Source organism: Heloderma suspectum, chromosome 2 (assembly GCF_057233095.1).
Source record: "Heloderma suspectum isolate Gila_16-S chromosome 2, 16-S_ref, whole genome shotgun sequence".
NCBI classification, from domain to species: Eukaryota; Metazoa; Chordata; class Lepidosauria; order Squamata; family Helodermatidae; genus Heloderma; species Heloderma suspectum.
Genome location: NC_139459.1, coordinates 279,307,366 through 279,328,162, shown reverse-complemented (window position 1 = coordinate 279,328,162; position 20,797 = coordinate 279,307,366). Strand labels below are relative to the sequence as shown.

At 42.3% G+C, this 20,797-nt stretch overlaps 1 protein-coding gene across 2 annotated transcripts in view; it reads left to right on the top strand.

Moving 5' to 3' along the window:
• TRAIP (TRAF interacting protein) overlaps positions 1-20,797 on the top strand; it is a 42,193-nt gene that overhangs the window by 1,548 nt on the left and 19,848 nt on the right. Inside the window, exons 2-7 of one of the 2 annotated variants that reach the window (XM_084839572.1) lie at positions 5,124-5,230; positions 6,341-6,398; positions 9,230-9,313; positions 13,367-13,406; positions 15,410-15,537; positions 18,593-18,687. In XM_084839572.1, the coding sequence (XP_084695698.1) occupies positions 5,133-5,230; positions 6,341-6,398; positions 9,230-9,313; positions 13,367-13,406; positions 15,410-15,537; positions 18,593-18,687 (503 nt within the window). In that variant the 5' untranslated portion in view covers positions 5,124-5,132. Of the gene's footprint in view, positions 1-5,075; positions 5,231-6,340; positions 6,399-9,229; positions 9,314-13,366; positions 13,407-15,409; positions 15,538-18,592; positions 18,688-20,797 lie in introns of both variants that reach the window. The other variant, XM_084839573.1, reaches the window with a different exon arrangement.

The following is a 20,797-nucleotide window of genomic DNA, read 5'->3' as shown; positions in this document are numbered from 1 at the left end:
TCGCTGGAAGAAACGTTAACAATCTCCGATATGCAGATGATACCACTTTGATGGCTGAGAGCAAGGAGGAGCTGAGGAACCTCATGATGAAGGTGAAAGAAGAAAGTGCAAAAGCTGGGTTGTAATTAAACCTCAAAAAAACCAAGATTATGGCAACCAGCTTGATTGATAACTGGCAAATAGAGGGAGAAAACGTGGAGGCAGTGACAGACTTTGTATTTCTAGGTGCAAAGATCACTGCAGACACTGACTGCAGCCAGGAAATCAGAAGAAGTTTACTTCTTGGGAGGACAGCAAAGACAAATCTTGATAAAATAGTGAAGAGCAGAGACATCACACTGACAACAAAGGTCCGCATAGTTCAAGCAATGGTATCCCCCGTAGTAACCTATGGCTGCGAGAGCTGGACCATAAGGAAGGCTGAGCGAAGGAAGATAGATGCTTTTGAACTGTGGTGCTGGAGGAAAATTCTGAGAGTGCCTTGGACTGCAAGAAGATCAAACCAGTCCATACTCCAGGAAATAAAGCCAGACTGCTCCCTTGAGGGAATGATCTTAAAGGCAAAACTGAAGTACTTTGGCCACATCATGAGAAGACAGGATACCCTGGAGAAGATGCTGATGCTAGGGAAAGTGGAAGGCAAAAGGAAGAGGGGCCGACCAAGGGCAAGGTGGATGGATGATATTCTGGAGGTGACGGACTCGACCTTAGGGGAGCTGGGGGTGGCGACGGCTGACAGGAAGCTGTGGCGTGGGCTGGTCCATGAAGTCACGAAGAGTCGGAAGCGACTGACCGAATAAACAACAACAATAGGGGCTTTAGAGCAAAATCAAATTCGGGAAGCAAGTCTTTCCCCCTTGGGATTCGGGGGGGGGGGAAGCCCCATGTTTTGGAGAGATTTCCATGGTTCTTTCCTCGTGCGGACTCGGCCACCTCTATTGAATCTCCAGTCGCCTAGTCTGCAGAGCAGTGTTCTTGGAGATCAGCATGGGCTGTATCTTTTGCAGTGGTGCAGTTAGGGCTGGACCGTGGACAAAATGCCAGGGTCCTGCAGTGCAGGGGGTTCTAAAAAACCACCCAGAGAGCAGCAGGTATCACAAACAAACTACCATTTTATTCCAGTCATGTTGGTACTGTGATTTAAATTAGTTCAAAATGCAAAACTGCAAATGTTCAGAGTACTTTTTAAAATCAGGGTTGGTACACAGTTTCATTGTAGTTTATCTAACATACTACAAATGTAGAAGCAGTTTGAAAGGTTGGAATGGCAGTGGGGCCTGGGGAGCTGGGAGAGGGGAGAGAGAAATGTTAGTTGTGTACTTCGCAACTAAAACAATTCACATGGCCTCCTAAAGGGAGCCCCTTAAGACCATCAAATCCAGTTTTTAAACATCAGCACCACTGATTGTTCGTGAAGGCTGGATGTGCAAATTTAGTACATCAGAGTATGGGTGGAGGAGGGAAGCAGCATGTAGACAAGCCTTTGTGATTATGCTGTTATTTTTATTTTTACTTATTAAATTTCTTAGTCGCCCATCTTGCCGGTCACCCGGCCACTCTGGGCGATGTACAATAATTGTTGTTCAGTCGTTAAGTCGTGTCCGACTCTTCATGACCCCATGGACCATAGCACGCCAGGCCTTCCTGTCCTCTGCTCTCTCCCGGAGCGTGCTCAAGTTCATATTCATTGCATCGGTGATGCTATCTAGCCATCTCATCCTCTGTCGTCCCCTTCTCCTTTTGCCTTCAGTCTTTCCCAGCATCAGGGTCTTTTCCAGGGAGTTTTCTCTTCGCATTAGGTGGCCAAAATATTTGAGCTTCAGTATCTGTCCTTCCAAGGAGCACTCAGGGTTGATTTCCTTTAGGATGGACTGATTTGACCTCCTTGCAGTCCAGGGGACTTGTAAGAGTCTTCTCCAGCACCACAGTTCGAAAGCATCAATTCTTCAGCGCTCAGTCTTCCTTATAGTCCAGCTCTCACAGCCATATGTTACTACTGGGAAAACCATAGCTTTGATTAGACGGACCTTTGTCGGCAAGGTGATGTCTCTGCTTCTTTCTATGCTGTCTAGGTTTGCCATAGCTTTCCTCCCAAGGAGCAAGCGTCTTTTAATTTCATGGCTGCAGTCACCGTCTGCGGTGATCTTGGATCCCAAGAAAATAAAATCTGTCACTGCTTCCATTTCTTCCCTTTCTATATGCCAGGAAGTGATGGGGCCAGATGCCATGATCTTCGTTTTTTTAATGTTGAGTTTCAAACCAGCTTTTGCACTCTCCTCTTTCACCCTCAACAAGAGGCTCTTTAGATCCTCTTCGCTTTCTGCCATGAGGGTGGTATCGTCTGCGTATCGGAGGTTGTTGATGATTCTCCCAGCAATCTGAATTCCGACCTGTGTTTCATCCAACCCGGCGTTTCTCATGATGTACTCTGCATATAAGTTAAATAAGCAGGGCGACAATATACAGCCTAGTCGTACTCCTTTCCCAATTTTGAACCAATCGGTTGTTCCATATCCAGTTCTTACTGTTGCTTCTTGACCCTCGTACAGGTTTCTCAGGAGACAGGTAAGGTGGTCTGGTACTCCCATCTCTTTCAGAATTTGCCACAGTGTGTTGTGATCCACACAATCACAGGTTTTAGCATAGTCAATGAAGCAGAAATAGACGTTTTTCTGGAATTCTCTTGCTTTCTCCACGATCCAGCGAATGTTGGCGATTTGATCTCTAGTTCCTCTGTCTCTTTGAAACCCAGCTTGTACTTCCGGTAGTTCTCGGTTCACATGCTGCTGAAGCCTAGCTTGTAGGATTTTGAGCATAACCTTGCTAGCATGTGAAATGAGCGCAATTGTACGGTAGTTTAAACACTCCTTGGCATTGCCCTTCTTTGGAAAAAGTCAGTTTACATTCCAATTCCAGTCTTGTGGCCACTGTTGAGTGTTCCAAATGTGTTGGCATATTTAGTGCAGCACTTTAACAGCATCATCTTTGAGGATTTTAAATAGCTCAGCTGGAATACTGTCATCTCTGCTAGCTTTGTTGTTAGTAATGCTTCCTAAGGCCCGCTTGACTTCATTCTCTAGGATGTCCGGCTCAAGTTCAGTGACCGCACTATCATGGCTATCAGGGACATTCAGATCTTTCCTGTATAGTTCTTCTGTGTATTCTTTCCACCTCTTCTTAATCTCATCTGCTTCTGTTAGGTCCCTGCCTTCTTTGTCCTTTATCATGCCCGTCTTTGCACAAAAGGTTCCCTTGAGATCTCTGATTTTCTTGAAGAGATCTCTGAGTCTTTCCCATTCTGTTGTTTTCCTCGATTTCTTTGCATTGTTCATTTAAGAAGGCCTTCTTGTCTCTCCTTGCTATTCTCTGGAACTCTGCAGTCAGTTGGGTATATCTTCCCCTTTCTCCTTTGCTTTTTGCTTCCCTTCTTTCCTCAGCTACTTGTAAAACCTCATCAGACAGCCACTGTGCTTTCTTGCTTTTCTTTTTCTTTGGGATGGATTGAGTTGCTGCCTCCTGGACAGTGTTACTGACCTCCGTCCATAGTTCCTCGGGCACTCTGTCTATCAGGTCTAATCCCTGAAATCTATTCCTCACCTCCACTGTATATTCATAAGGGATATGATTTAGGTCACACCTGAATAGTTTAGTGGTTTTCCCTATGTTCTTCAATTTAAGCCAAAATTTTGCGACAAGAAGCTCATGATCGGAGCCACAGTCAGCTCCAGGTCTTGTTTTTACTGACTGTATAGAGCTGCTCCATCCTTGGCTGCAAAGGACATAATCAGTCTGATTTCGATATTGACCATCTGGTGATGTCCATGTGTAGAGTCGCTTCTTGTGCTGCTGGAAAAGAGTGTTTGCTATGATCAGCGTGTTCTCTTGGCAAAACTCTATTAGCCTTTGTCCTGCTTCATTTTGTACACCAAGGCCATGCCTGCCTGTTATCCCGGTGATTTCTTGACTTCCTACTTTAGCATTCCAATCCCCTATGATGAAGAGGACATCTTTTTTTGGTGTGAGTTCTAGAAGGTGTTGTAGGTCTTCATAGAACCGATCAACCTCAGCTTCTTCGGCCTCAGTGGTTGGGGCATAGACTTGAATTACTGTGATGTTGAATGGTTTGCCTTGGATTCGTACTGAGATCATCCTGTCGTTTTTAAGATTGTACCCCAGAACTGTTTTTCCCACCCTTTTGTTGACTATGAGTGCTACTCCATTTCTTCTAAGGGATTCTTGCCCACAGTAGTAGATATGATGGTCACCTGAATTAAATTCGCCCATGCTTGTCCATTTTAGTTCGCTGATTCCCAAGATGTCGATGTTTAATCTTGCCATCTCATGTTTGACCACCTCCAGCTTACCTTGATTCATTGATCTGACATTCCAGGTTCCTAAACAATATTGTTCTTTACAGCATTGGATTTTCTTTTCACCCCCAGACACATCCACAGCTGAGTGTCCTTTCGGCTTTGGCCCAGCCGCTTCACTCTTTCTGGCGCTACTTGGCAATACCCTCTGCTCTTCCCCAGTAGTATATTGGACACCTTCTGACCTGAGGGGCTCATCTTCCGGCGTCATCTCTTTTAGCCTTGTGATACGTTCGATGGGGTTTTCTTGGCAAGAATACTGGAGTGGGTTGCCATTTCCTTCTCCAGCGGATCACATTTTGTCAGAACTCTCCACCATGACCTGTCCATCTTGGGTGGCCCTGCACGGCATAGCTTATGGCTTCACTGAGTTACGCAAGCCCCTTCGCCACAACAAAGCAGTGATCCATTAAGGGGAGTACAATAATACAACAGTTTAAATACAACAGTCCACATTCAAACTTTGTATTTCTAAAAATACCCTAACCCACCCCAAATACCTGGCTGAACAACCACGTTTTTAATGCGTGGTGGAAGCTCATTAAAGAGGGGGTATGGTGGAGTTCCCTAGGGAGGGAGTTCCCTAGGGAGGGAGTTCCCTAAAGTGGGGGGCCACCACAGAGAAGGCCCTCTCCCTCATTCTCACCAGCCTAGCTGTTATTGGGTAGGACCTTTTAAGGCTGGTAATGGTGTTTCCTTTTACAGAGAGTAGTTCAGTGCTTGAACCCTGCCATCTTTCCCTTGATGTTGCAGTTATAGAGGATGCCAATCCGTGCCCATTGTACCATCTGTTCTGACTTTTTTGACAATGAGAGGGATGTTGCAGCTATTCACTGTGGACACACCTTCCACTACTTGTGGTGAGTATAAGCGAATGGTGAAATTAGCAGAGGAAGGTTCCTAAAGAACTGGAGTAACTGTCTTTGTTTTGTTCTTTTTTTTCCGCAGCATTTGTCTACACCTTATTTGTGAGATAATACTTGGCAGCATTTCAGTTTCTCAGCTCACTTTTTTTCCCCATACAAATCTTGTTCTTTAGTAGAGCTGTAAATACTGATGACCCAATGGCTTTAAGGCATGTTCTTGGAGTGACTAATGTTTTGGGGCTTTGGGAGGGGAGATGGATAGGCTGGAAAGTAATAATAAAGTACAGATATAAAAACAAGCATGTACCCTGTTAGTATTAGGACAAAAAGATCAGGGACATGGAGGGAAATGACCACTGTTCCATATTACAGTATATGTTGTCATTCCCTGATAATTGCCTTCCCTCTGTCAGTTTGTGTCCTTTGTTTTTCCTTTTGCGGTGTCAAGGGTGTCTGCGCTGGTCCTAGTCAAGATGTTTGAGACCCTGGAAGATCCAGTATCCAAGTGGTGCTAAGCCATTTCTAGGCTAATGCACTGACTAGATTAAAAAAATCTTTCATAAATATCACTGTTTATTCCAAAGATATATCTATATCCTATTCAATTACCATGACTTGTATAAAAATGTTGATTTTCAATTTAAAAAATCAGAAGCAAGACTGTATGTTTTGCACCCCTCACAGTTTAGCAAGCTAATGCTGCCCCCATGGCAATGTTGCCCCCAACAGTAATGTTAAATGTTCAGCACTGTGATGTTGCAAATTGAAACTTAAGTAAAACCCTGCTTCTGAATCGTAGCTGAATATGATAGAAATTGCTACAAATGTAGCAATTGTATGCATTCGTTATTTGAACTCAGTGGGACTTAACATGTAAGTCGTGTTCATAGGATTGCAGCCCTATGTATTACACAATGAGGTTTGTCCTGTGGCTTGGTTAATTTTAAAAATGTGGCTGTCTCTGCAAATAAGATAGGGTGTTGTTTATCTGATGAATTTGGTTGCCTTTCCTACTGAATATTCCCTCTGTGGCTCATGTTAAGTAGCTCCAATAGTTAACAGCATCAGTTTGTTGACATTTACTCAGTCTGTTTTTCCCCCTAGTCTCATCCAATGGTTTGACACAGCACCAAGTCGGACTTGTCCACAATGCAGAATCCAGGTAAGTTTACAGCCTGTGCTAACCGAATGAATCTGTCACTTGAAGTGCTTTATGGCTTACGAAGTATTTTACAGTTGTCCTTATAACACTGCTGCACTACAGCTGCGGTGTTGTATTCCCAAAGTAGCTGAATGAGCTGGAACCAGTGCTGGTTCTGGGTATACATCCCACTTCAACATGAATCCCCCCTGTGTGGCCTTGGGGAGCTAAGGCTGTAACTTGACCATCTTTAAACTGGCAATAAGTGATGTACCACCAAGGATTATTGCAAGAATGAATAACAAAATTGCTGCAAAGCATTTTGTTCATAAATCGGTGTTACAAAAATATAGACATGTCATCTAATTAAGTTTTGCAGAAAAGTAACGTATTTTCTTTGGAGTGAGGAGTTCCGTTGCAGTAGGTTCACTCCAGCTTTGGGGGTGGGTGGCAGGAATGACTGGTTGAGCAAAGAGAGTCACTTTGGAGAGAGGGCCCATCAATGTTGTCTCCCACAAGCATAAACTTTCTATAAGGGCATAAAGTTACTGGGGCTAATATATATGTGTGCCATAGAGTCTAATTTTCCCACTGCTTCCCAACCTGTTCTGTCATCCAAGACAATAGGACATGAAATAACAGGCTTAAGTGACAGGAAGGCAGATTTTGATTGAACATCAGCAAAAACTTCCTAACAAAGCAATCAGATGATGGAACCAACTGCCTTTGGAGGTGGTGGGCTCTCCATCACTGGAGGTATTCAAGTGGAGACTGGATGGCCATCTGTCAGGGATGGTTTAAATTGGATTTCTGCACTGAGCAGGGCGTTGGAGTTGATGGCCTAAATGGCCCCTTCCAACTCTGATGCTCTCTTGTGCTAAAGCTTGGTACACACTAGTAAGTGTTTACTAGGTTATGTCTGCTCAGCTAGAATCATGGAGTTGGAAGGGACCTTGAGAATCCTGTAGTCAATGCCCTGCTCAGTTCAGCCTCTGCAACTCAGGATGCACCTACAGTATCCCTCGCAGGTGGCCATCCAGACTCTGCTTAAGTATCTCCAGCCAAGGTGATCCCACCACCACCTGAGTCAGTCTGTTCCACCAGTTCACTATTAGGAAGTTTCTCCTAATGTTTCACTGGAATCTGCTTCCCTGCAATTTCTACCCATTGGTTCTAGTCCTGCCCTCTGGAGCAACAAAGAACAAGTCTTCATCTCCTGAAGGGCAGCCTTTCAGATATTTGAAGACTATCACATCTCCACTTAGTCTTCTCTTTTTCTGGCTAAACATGCCCAGCTTTTTCAAATGATCTTCCAGACTTCTCACCAATTTGGTCACTCTTCTCTGGATGCGCTCCAGTTTGTCAATGTCCTTCATTGCTTGTACTCTGGCCCAACTTCAGTACTGTGAAATTGGCATTCAACTGATGCAGAGTTCAGCTTCAATTGGCAGATAACTTTCAATTGCCAAATCTCTCAAAAGTTTAAATCCCACTAAAACCAATAGAATGAGTCAGTTGTGACTAATTTTTTGTCCCATTAATTTCAGTAGGACTTGGGCTGGCTAACTTCCTTAGTGTTTGGGCCAGAATGTTTTAGAGCCCTGTCTTCATTGATATTACTAAACGTAAGCCAAAATCTAGTGGGATGTCCACTCAGCTTTGGACTTGTGTTTCTAGAGCAGCATCCCTCAATGCATCCTGGCTATCAGCTGAAAATCAGCAGTCCTGCTGCATACACACAAGCCCTTGTTACATCTGAATGAGCTCTTAGGATGGTGGCCTAATTGTGGTGTGCCCAGTTACTGTGCTAGTAATTACCAGAGGCGGGGCCTTTGGTGTCAGCTCTGCAGTTTTATTTGCTATATAAAGTTTTGAGGGAACATCAGTTTGCAGGTGCCAAGCTGTATGTTGCTGCCTTATTTTGCTTCTGTCTTTTTCAGTCCTTGCCAGGTCCTGGCCCTTTTTGCTCTTCTGACTTTTTGATTCCTTCTGTTCTTCACCGCCTCTTGCATCTCTGGGTTACCATGGAGCTATCACGAAATAACATCTTATGCAGCAGTAACTATGCAATTAGCTGGTGTCATGACTGTATATAATACTTAAAACACAAAGCTGTAGCGGCATGGGGGAGGTGGGGAGAGCTATCAAATTCAATTTCAGTGATTTTTTTTCATAAAGCAAGCAGCACATACTTGGATTTGGCACAGCATGAGCTCAGCCTCAGCTGCTGAGCTTGAAGCTGCCAGAGAACAAACTGCACTCTGTTCCAAGGTGCTTGGATTATTTTGTCAAAATTCCAGAACTTTGTGCTGGAATGATGGCTGCAAATTTGGAAAGTCTGTTACTGGAATGATGAGCCAAAGGATTTCATAGTGACAGTAGCCATGTGAAGTGTGTCATATGCTACCCTGTGTCACTGCAATGTGCTAGACGGGTCACATTAATATCTCCTGCTGTGCCTGATCCCCAGAATGACCATCTTCTCTCCAAGCCACCCACTATAGTATCTGACTGGTAAATACAATCAATCATTCTAGTTTCAAGGTCTGGGTAACCTTAGTTTTGATCTTGTATTTTCTGAGATGTTACTATTTGCATTGTCTTGCAATACATGAGAAATACTGTGTTATATCCAACACTGTGCGAGCAGACGTTCCTTTGCTCTCTCCTTCGCAGCCCCCTAAATCTGCTCTGGAAGATCCCCTAGCCATCAAGACTATATTGGGGTGGGGGGCTGCAAAGGGAGGGGAAATCCCGTTTTGCTGGCAGACAAGCAGCATTCGTTCCAGCCTACTGTTACAGCATCTATTTTTCCACAGTGCTACCCTTGTACTTTCCCATGTTGCATGTAGGTTGGCAAAAAACACATCATCAGCAAACTGTTCTTTGATGTTGCGCTGGAGGAGCAGCCGGCACTGGATGCAGAAAGTCTACAGGTATGCAAATTGGACTTAAATGCAGCTGCTTGCACCTATTACCTCTGTTAATAAAAACACACTCCCCAGTAAATGCTTGATGATCTCTCTTGTAGGATCAAAGGTTAATCTGTTTTGTTGTTGCTTCTGCCTGCTCAGTGTTTTCAGTTTTTAAAGTGCTTTCATTTTAAAGGCAGGCTGAAATGTTAGAAATTATTTCCATTTCCTCCAATTTATTACCATTCCAGACTCCTAGTAAAGAGCATAGCCTTTTCCTTTGCCTTGTGAGCCTCTTCCTAATATCCTCAAATATTGTGCAGATCAGGGTAACATAGCTATATTAAAGTCTGGAGGTTGAGAGAAATGTCTGCTATTCAAGTTGTCTGTTGACATATGCAAAGAGGAAGGTAATTTACAGTCATTGGAAGGAAGCTGTTAAAGGAATATTGTCAGATTATACTCTGCATTTGACATTTCTTGGCACATAGGTACATTTTTACAGTTACTCAGTATAATCAGTCTGCTTCCATTGTGGGCCCTTTTGTTCAATAACAGGGGAAAGAGGCTTTAAAGAAATACACACATGTACGCACAAACGCGTATATCTGTTAGTACCATGGTGACAATGAGAAACCTTGAATGCAAAATGATATAGCGCTCCATATTTCTGACAATCATTTAGCCCTAGCAAAATGCCATTTCCTTTGTATCCTAGTCATTTAAAAATACTCAGTTGACCTTGGTATAATAGGATTCTTCTACCCTCTTGTGTTTAGAGTTAGCATGTGCAGTGGTCATCATAATTAGCATTGCCATGACAACAGGTAGGTTGGTTGTGTGTGTGTGCATGCAAATATATGCCTAATTCCCTGATGTGGGTAACAGTTCCCTCAGAAATAAAGCTGTAAAGTTCACACAGAGGAGATTAAAAGCATTCTGCTATATGTGCTGAATAATCAAAGTAGCTGTGTGGATTCAAAAATAGCTTGAAGCACATAAAAGCTGCTTTTATATTTGTAAGAGTTTGTATAAGCATGCTGTTCCAGTAGGTGAACCATTCTGCAAAGGAAAGCTATTACAGATAAGGGTGCTTGAGAGTTAAATGTGTACCTATTGCAGTAGCAACGTGCTCTTGCTTCTCTTGTGTAACTTGCTAAAAGTTGGGACAAAATGAGTACTGAAACACTTTTTACAAGTGAATGGCTCATGCTAACTTGCCTACAGAGTGCATTAATTGACATTGAACAAAGGAGCTGTGGGCTGCCATGCATTGCTTTAACCAGTCAAACCTTGAAAAGCAAGTTTTTCTGAATAGGTGGCATGATTTGTTGAAGCACTTTGTGTGCTTTTGCAGGACGGTAAAACAATAACGTTCTTCTATGTTGTTGTTCAGTCGTGTCCGACTCATCGTGACCCCATGGACCATAGCACGCCAGGCCTTCCTGTCCTGCTCTCTCTCCCGGAGTGTGCTCAAGTCCATATTCATTGCATCGGTGATGCTATCTAGCCATCTCATCCTCTGCCGTCCCCTTCTCCTTTTGCCTTCAGTCTTTCCCAGCATCAGGGTCTTTTCCAGTGACTTTTCTCTTTGCATCTTCTATGTTAGCAATGGATGTTTGCATATAGCACTACATTAATTTTGTATTATGGTAGCTACAAGCCAACAGATGAGAGAAATCCAGTGTCTTGCTTCAGTATCGGCACTGGTAAGAAATAATTTAACAGTTAAGTGTACATAGAAATATGCTTTTCATTAAGGTTCTTTCTACCAGCCCTGCATAACTGGGCAGCATCCAACGTTGTGTTGGTGGAAAGGAGTTTCAGAAAGCTATCCTCCTCACTGAATCCTTCCCCTGGCAGCCCCCAGAACCCCCCAAAGGTACTACACAGGATCAGGGGACCCATCTGAATGGGGTTGGTTGTGGTGCGAGAGACTGAGGGGGAAGGGGGGGGAATCCCTGAAGATTGGGTGGAGGCACCTTATATGGGCAGAGCTGTTGTTCCTGTAAGGTGCTTCCACCCAACCTTAGGGGAACCACCCCATTTAGGGGGGTTGCCTGTCCCTTTGTGTAACATTTGGGGTGAGGAACTTGTCTTTCTGGAACTCCCTCCTGCCAGTGTGACATTAGATCTTGCCCTCTGTGCTTCCTTTCCCTGCTCTTAAATCTTGCCTTGGCACCAGGTCTTCTCTAATTCCCATATAGCGTTCTTCCATTTTCCTATTATGCTTCCTGAACCTAAACAGAACCTTGGCCTGTCTCTGTTGCTGCAGTGTCTGGATCTGGATTGATTTGGCAGAGACCTTATTCCCTCTCTGCTGTAGCTTCAAACTCACCAACACTTTTCCTCTTCCAGGTTTTATTATAGGATCAGCCCCTCCAATCTTCCCACTTCATTTATTTATATGCTCTTTTATATGCTGCGTTTTAGGACCTATTCCTCACAGGCTGGCTTACATAATAAATAATTTAATATATAAGATTCATATTAAAAGGCAAAATGGCACAAACAAACCAACAGAGCAGACATTTAAAAAAATCAAATTACAAGGATGTAAAATAATACAATGATGTGATATTTGGACTCAAGCATACACAAATGGGAAACAAGCATGATGCTGCTTCACCTCTTTCCTGAGTCTCCCTTACCATGAAAACAATAAGCTACATTGTTGGGATTCCTACAACACCCATCCCTTCTTTACTTCCCTTTAGTAGAAGAGAGGAAGACATAGTCTGCATTTTCTTGGTATTACTCTCAAATAAGGGAAAGGAGGATCTGAATACATGCATAAGCTGTGTCTACAGAATCAAGTTTTCACTCTTTCTCGTTATGTATTCAGCTTGTATTCTTTATTGCCCATGAAAACATCCCTGGTTCATTTATAAATATCATTCATAAATATCATTTATTCATTTGAAATATTTATACGCTCTTTTCCTTGTATCGTTCAAGGCAGCTTACAAAAATAGGAAAATACAATACAGTAAAAACATAAAAGAAACAATAAGCCAACAATAAAAGAGTTTAAAGGGAACTGCAATAAATCTTTATGGCAATGAGATTCCAGAAAGCCCCACGCTATTCTAGGTTTCTCCATGAATGACAGGCTATTAGTTCAGTGACATGGTGTCACTGAAATTGTTCGTGCAAAGACATGTTGGCTTTTTTCTTTTTTTGCTATCGTATTACATTTCAGCTAATGTCCAACTTACTGTCTACTATCCCCTGCAGGCCTCATTCATCCTCTATGCTTTCCAGGGTTCAAACGGACTCTTGAGGGGGAGGGGAGCTCCCTTTAGATAGATCCGTTTAAAAACATAGAAATACAGGCAGGAAATAGATCTTTGCTGGCATCAAGTACTATAGATTCTGATAGGCTGCTGTGTATTTCCTTTTTACGGTACTAAATATTGGCAGCTGTTACAAAGATCCCTTGGGTGATCCCTTGGCACTTCCCCCCAAAATTGGTGCAAATTGATTCATTGTTGCTGTTTTGTGTCAATATCAACATTTGAACAAGCATTATACAAGGCTTTGATTTGACTCCCTGTATCTCTGTTCAGATGCATTTGCAAATTGCTCATTGGACTTGATTCAAACACTAGTTTTATATCACTGTTGCACTCCACTGTATTATGCATGGATTATAAATTCTAGTTAAAATATTTGGTCATCAGATTCTGTCTGGCAGCATCTATTCTGAATTGCCTTAAGTTAAAATAATGTGGAAATTCTTCCACCGTTTTTTTCCTGTGAGACGTGTAAAGTTCAACAAATGCAAAATGACAGTGTGAAAAACAGGCTGATAAGGGTAAGACAAGACTGGGAGACGTTCTTGTAATCTCATTAGTTCTTGAAGTTTTTCAGTTTTGAGACACTTGCAGTTCTAGAGTAATACAATGATAGATTATGAATAATAAAGTTTTAGCAATTGTGACCACCTTCACTCAGTCTGGTGTGAAGAGGGTTTGGATGGGATATCATACAATCACTTTATGATGCATCTTTTTAAGCTGTGATGAAGGCTTGTACATTGTGCTGCAACCTAATCTTTTATGGGCTATATTTCAGAATGAACTGGACAGGGTGAAAGCCCAGTTATCCATGAAAGGTGAGTTGAAATTTAGAAGTGGACTGAAGTCTGCCCTTCTGTAAAGTTTAAGAGGAAAATATGGCTGACCAGATTTGCATGCTGCATCCTGGGTCTTACGACTATGTGTAAAACTGAGGAATGAAGTGACTTCTGCCACCAAACCTTTCATATGACTAAAAGTATCTGAAATGCTTTGAGCCATTTGGTGACCAGGGTCAAATGGTTATGCTTGCCCATAGAGATTTTGCATGACACCAATTCACTTGGTGAATAACTTAGGTGAGAATATTCAGTCCACTTAGAATAAATGTCTCTTAGTTGGGAAGCTCATACCTGCCTAATATCTATGGTTCTGTAGTGAAAAATTGCAGAAGTCTTGCATATAATCAAGAAACCAAATAGAGGTAAGAAACTACAGAAGAGAGGGAAGAGGATTTAGTCAGCTCTCTGAATGATGGTCCATGAGTCTAACTCCTCATGCACTTCCATTTTCCCACCACTTTAAAGGGCATGATAACTTTAATTTTAGAAATGTTTTATGGAGATAGGTAAGTGAAAGCCCTAGGGACTTTGTTGATGGCTTTAAAGCATTGTCTGTAGGCAGCTGTGAGTCATAGGCAGTGAAAGGAAAATGTCACTCAGTTTGAATGACAAGAAATCCTAAAACATGAGAGTGCAGTAAGTGAAAATTTTCGAAAGGAGCAACCAGGGAGGGTTCTTCTCTTTCCAAGGAGCTCGCTCTCCCTTTGGATTATTTGCCTACCCCTACATATACAAATTAAGGAGCCAAAAATAAGCTACATCTCTCTCCCTGAGACAGGTATGGGTTTGGACAATTTGCCCCATGGTTTTTATGGTGAAATGGTAGCAACTAAAGTATTGGATGTGAATGTAATTTGTAGCATTGTGGCTTGCTAAACTGAGCAACGTATTAAACCTCTGGCACTTTTTAGGTGGCCCTTGAGAGGGTTAAAAGGCAATATATCTGCTTAATCAGTTTTGCACATCTGCCTTTTCTCTAATATAAGCCTGCCTTTTATGAGGTCTTGATGGTACTGTAAGTTTTGCAGATATACAAGCTGGGGTAGTATGTTTTTGCAGGAATTAAAGTATATTTGAGTTTCTCACCCAACAGCACAAGCTGTGGTGAAAGTGAGTGACAAAAATAGAAACATAACAATAGAGCAACATAATTGTTCTGTATGTGAGCCCTGTCTCACTGTTCACAGCAGCACCTGACAATCTTATCTAAGCATGTACCCAGCACACAATGATTCACACTGAGAGAACAGAATACAGTGTCTTCCAAAGCTGAACATCAGAACATCGTGGTTCTGTAAATGTTAGCTATCGAATAGTGCTGCCTCCCTGCACAGCACTTCTGTTGTGCCTGAGCTTGTTTTGATCTTTGGGGGAAGGGGTGCTTGTGTATTGGTGTTGGGACTGCTAACGGAACACACTCTGAAGAAACCATATTGTTACTCTTGTACTGAAGAAAGCTTTAAAGCTTAGTGAAGATTGTAACAAGGATTATTCAGTGGGGATATTTTCTAGCTCATCAGATTCAGAGGTGTCAATCCAGTCACTTTGATGGAGTTCTGTGCAGTTCCTAGGCCAGGGTGGAGGAAGCTTTTTCTTATGGAAGGCTTTGACCCATGGAGAAAGTAAGTTAGGGGCTACAGCAGATGCTGGTTGACTTCAGATGGTGAGTGATGCCAGAGCCAAACATGGGTGGAATTTGCAACACTGTATAGCTTTCTCTGTGTGCCATCCCATTTCCTTCTCTCTCATGTGCACAGTGAAAGAGGAAGCAATTCCCAGAAGGGCGGTCCAAAAGAACAAGAGTAGCCCTGTACTGTCCAGAGAGCTGGATGATGCTGAGGGTCATAGGTTCCCCACCCCAATTCTAGACCTTTGAAAGTTCTGTCTGCTTTACTTATTCAAGGATTAGTGCAGAAATAAAGCTAGAAGCCTACAGAACTCAGATGAGTTCTTAGTGCTAAAATAGTTGTTTGTTTTAGAGAAGGAGAAAAGGAATTGCCAATCTATTGTGAATTCACTGAGGGAGACCTTGGATGTACGTAATGCAACCATTGAATCACTCCAGAAAGCTGCATCTGAGATGGAGATGTTGTGTTCTACTCTCAAGGTATGGTCAAAATGATCTAGGTTTGTACTTTGTAAATACAAAAGCAATATTACTTTATACCAGTAGAGATGTTTTGCGATTTCCGCATCTCTAATTGAAAGTGAGATATGGTATGATCATTTATATCTCTGATAGATCTCATGGTATCGCTTTCAAGTTCTGTTGCACAGCATCCAGAATCCTAGGGTAAAAAGCCTATTGAGGTTTGGCAATGAAGACAAAGGATGAAAACATTGTAAACCAGGCAGTGAGTCTTCTGTCTTAAAATTATTGGGTGATTCCAAAGTACTGAAGCTTTTGGCATTTGCTCCCTTTCTACACCTATCTGAAAAACTGAGGATGTGGGTTGTATCACTCTCCCGGTTTTTGCTAGGTTCTCGCTATTTCCAAAAAGGTCCCTTTTCAGTGACTGATGCTTATCAAGGAGCTGGAATGGGAGGAAAGTATGTGCCTCTTCAGTGTTCTACAGCATGCTCAAGTTGAATGTACAACTGCTGTCATCCCTGACCATGCTGGCTGAGGCTGATGGGTGTTAAGAGTCCATCACCATCGGGAGGGCCACAGGTTCCCCACCCCTGCTTCAGTGAGTTGGGTGTGTTTTGACAATATATTCTATGTTTCTTGAGATAGTCCTCTCACATTGCTAACAAATATGACTTTGACACCTGCTAAAGACCAAGGGTGATGTCTTCCATTAAAGAACTGATTTTTAAATTAATGGATAAATACCATTTGTGTCCTCCTCCACCCCGTTCCCCCTAAAATTAGCAGAAATGCCTAAAACTGAATTTAATCGTAACGCCTCATACAAGGGTGGATCCAGATATGACCTTCTCTGAATGAAAGGGCTCCTTCCATTCTCAGAAGGGGCTCTGATCTAGCAGGGGCTCCTGCTGGAAGAAGGTGGGGAGAGGCAACTTTTCAGCAATTCCCCCTGCAGCCCCCAAGAAGCTGCTCCAGAGGGTTGTGGGACCTTCCAGTGCATTGTGAGATCTGGCACTGAGAGCTACAGAGACAAGAAGGAATTGGTGAAAATTGCCTTCCCCACCCCGGTCTTCCTCCAGCAGAGCATCCTGTGAATGGGACTCTGCCCATGGGAATTCTGGATCACACTCTTGGTGTCAAATTGACCTAGGGAGACAAGCAATATGTCCACAGATGGAATGTTACTACTTAAGAAGCTGAGCTCAAAATATAATTTGATTATGTGACAGTTGAAGACATTTAAGTGAGAACTTCCATGTCAAGATGCCTTTCTGGAAATGATTTAGATTGGATATCACTACTTGTTTCTGCCTTTTCGATCTGTTGATATTAATGCTGCTTCATGAGTTGGCAAACTAAAGGGGTTTGTTTCTGTGATGATGCTTCACAGATGTGGCATTTCAAGCTGCATTTTTAAAATACATGTTCAGGGGGAAGCTGGAAGACTCAAATTATTCATGTTGTCTTTTCATTGTTTTTCCATATTCTAATTTCTTCCAGTATATTAGATGTTGCAGTAAAATGTACTTTATTTGGTGTGTTTTTTCTAATCAGGCAAACACTGGCTAAACCTGTTAATTATTTAAGTTGAGTTGAACTGCCCACCAAAAAGTCTTTTGGGCTTACAATGCTTTGGGCTTTCAGACTTTGTATACATCTTCTGTCTTGAGCTTAAAATCCTGTTGTCAGTCTTCTGCATGTACTAAACGGAAGTGATTTTGGTTCTTGCCATGTTGTAACAAGCATGCTGAACAACAGCAGGAGTTTAATCCACTATGCGCAGGGATGGGGAAAGTGTGGCCCTCCAGATGTTGTTGGTCTGCAGCTCCTATCATCCCACAGCATTGGCTACACTGGTTGGGGCTTCTGGGAGTTTCAGTCCAACATCATCACCAAGAGGGCCATGGGTTTCCCACCCTTGCATGATGCCCTTTCTGATCTGCTACTACGTGTGTTAGGGATAAACTAGGAGCTGCTGAGGAGTTTCTAGCTGCCATTTGAGTATAAGCAAGTGATAAAATGGAAATATTGTATCCAGACTTATTTAGAGAGCTTCGGCTATTGGGTGGTATAGAAATGGAATGAATGAATGAATAAATAAATAAATAAATAAACATTGAAAAGAGCTGTATAGTGTATATACTGGGCATGAATAGAGTTGGGATGCCCTCTATGCCAGGCAAAGCAAACCCTCATCAGAAGGGCAGCATTTTCAGGCATTCAGTTTTGTAAGTAGATGAAGTGGTTTGTTGGCAAATACATCTTAGAACACTTCACCTACTGCACGAATACAGCTTAATACCATCTTGTGGATATTCTAGTCTTTGACCGGTCTTTTTCTGAAGTCTGATCAAACAGCATTGCTCTTCTCCTAGTTTTCAGTGCAGCAGGAAAGTAGGCAGGAGCCTTTGAAGTTTGTGCTAAGCTGACCAGCCCAATCAATGCCTAGATATCACAAGTGTATTGAAAAAAATTGCCCCCTTTAAATCTGCTAAGTAAGCTCTCCAAACACACATTTCATTGATTCTGTACAGGTCACTCTCTATTCAAGGAAACTGGATTTTTTTAATGTAAGTCTGGAGGCTGTTATAGTTTGATAGGGAAAGGAGGTTAGACTTTCATGCAAGCAGCATAAAGTGGAAGGAGGAAATGTGTGCAAGACATTTTCCTGATCACAAAAGAGGAGCCATGTTATTGTACAAGTCCCGTCCTACACACTGCACTGTTTATGTGATTGGATCACTTGCATGAGAAGGTATTTGCAGATAAAGTATGAGTTGCCACAAGTTTTTATGTGGCAGCTCCTTAATTTTTTAACACTGTGTATTCAAAGATTTGTGCAAGTGGAAACAAGAAGGGGGGGCATGACTTTCTCCTGAGGCTAAATGCTTCTCACACTTATTGATTTGAATTACTGTTCAGAAGTATCATGAGTAGAGATGCCAGACATCTAAAATCTATATTGTGGGCTGTTGAGGTAGCAAGAATGCTGGTGATGGCTCGATGTTAAGTCTAAATCTTGCTTCCATGGAGCTCCTTCCTTCAATGCCGACGACCCTTCCCTTCTCAGAAACAAATGAAGTACCTGGAAGAGGAGCAAGAGGATGCAAAGAGTGCAAAAGAGGAAGCCCGAAGACTGAAAAATAAACTGAAAACAATGGAGAGGTCAGAGAAAGTGTGCTTCCCTCCTCCCATATATATAGATATAGTTACAAACACATCATTCATGCATATTCTAGAAATGTGAGGTTGCAGTCCTATGTACACTTACCCAGAAGTAAACTGTGTTGAATGCAGTGGGACTCGGAACATGCGTAAGATGACCCTGTTAAACTGGTAATTGAATTCTTGTGCCTGTAAGTTGAACTGAAGATTTGAAATGGCAATGCCTCAGTATCTTGGAGGATTATTTATAAAAAGAACTTGTGTATTTCTTAACTATGTCTTCATTGATGTACTAAGAACTTCACACAGACGACTACAAAATGGTTTGTAATGTTATGCCTATCTAGACTATAATGGGATATTTACCTGCATTATTGACCCTACCCAAAGAGGCTCAAGATTAATAAAGCCTTCAGAGTAACTAAAAAGAACACTGATCCTTTTATACATGGAACTCAACTAAGCCACCTCCTATCCAAACCTGCCTAGAACACCTAAGAGAGTTAGGTAGCAAAAATCTAAATAAAAAATAGTAAAAAATAAAAGAATAGTAAAAATAAAAACTAAATTTTATAAAAAGAGGAAAAGCAAGAAGACGCTAGTACAGTTTGGAACCCATTTCTAGAATGCTATCAGCACCAAATGTCCTGCTTGATAATACCCAAGCAATGGGATATGTTTTATGTTAGGTGTCCTAGTCTCCTGGATAAATATATAATCTAAGATTACATTTTAAAGGGTATGAATGACATTGACAAGCAACAAATCTGGAAGAAAAGATGCAGCTTTCCCCACAAAACAGTAATGGCAAAATAGGTCCTAGTCACTGCCATAGCACCTCAATTTGATCTCCCCTTGAAGGATGCACTTTGAAAGCACTGTTATATCTGGAGTTTTGAACCCAGCCCACTAAAGAACACAAGGAGACCAAAATCAGGTTTAATTGATAATGGGTCCTACTGGTCCTTAGGACTCATTGTCTATCATAATTTCAATTCTTAATATGATCCCTAACGGACGCATGCATATCTAGTCCTTGCCCACATTCAGGCATTTGAGTAGTTTCTTGATACTGCAATAGAAAAATAAAACCAGATAGCATCTCCATACTAACACCTTAGAGCCAAAATAGTGTAGTGGTGGACTGGAGCCGGGAGATCCGGGTTCTAGTCCCCACTCGGCCATGGAAGTTCACTGGGTGACTTTGGGCCAGTCATAGACTCTCAGCCCAGCTACCCCACAGGGTTGTTGTTGTGAGGATAAAATGAGGAAGAGGATAATGTAAGCCGCCTTGGGTTCCTTGCAAAGAGAAAGAGGCAGGATATAAATGCAATAAATAAGTAACAGCCCCATTCTAAACTTCCAAGGAGGAGTTCATAATGTAAGTCCATAAGCACTAATGAACCCTGGTCTGGATCCATCCCTCTAGTCACTTAAAAGAATGTTCAAAAGCACTGTCTTCATCACAATAGGGGTTTTATCTACTGAAAACAATTTCACATACAAATAAAATGTTTTAAAAATAATATGTATCCTAACAGATTTAAATATTTTTAATTGGTATTTGAAACAGAGCTCCAGAAGTTCAAAGCAAACTGGTTCCCAACTCTCTCTTGTTCAGTCATTCAGTCGCGTCCGACTCTTCGTGACCCCATGGACCATAACACGCCAGGCCTTCCTGTCCTGCGCTCTCTCCCGGAGCGTGCTCAAGTTCATATTCATTGCATCGGTGATGCTATCTAGCCATCTCATCCTCTGCCATCCCCTTCTCCTTTTGCCTTCAATCTTTCCCAGCATCAGGGTCTTTTCCAGAGAGTTTTCTCTTCGCATTAGGTGGCCAAAATATTTGAGCTTCAGCTTCAGTATCCGTCCTTCCAATGAGCAGTCTGGGTTGATTTCCTTTAGGAAGGACTGATTTGACCTTGCAGTCCAGGGGACTCGTAAGAGTCTTCTCCAGCACCACAGTTCGAAAGCATTGATTCTTCGGCCCTCAGCCTTCCTTATAGTCCAGCTCTCACAGCCATAAGTTGCTACTGGGAAAACCATAGCTTTGATTATACGGACCTTTGTCGGCAAGATGATGTCTCTGCTTCTTACTATGCTGTCTAGG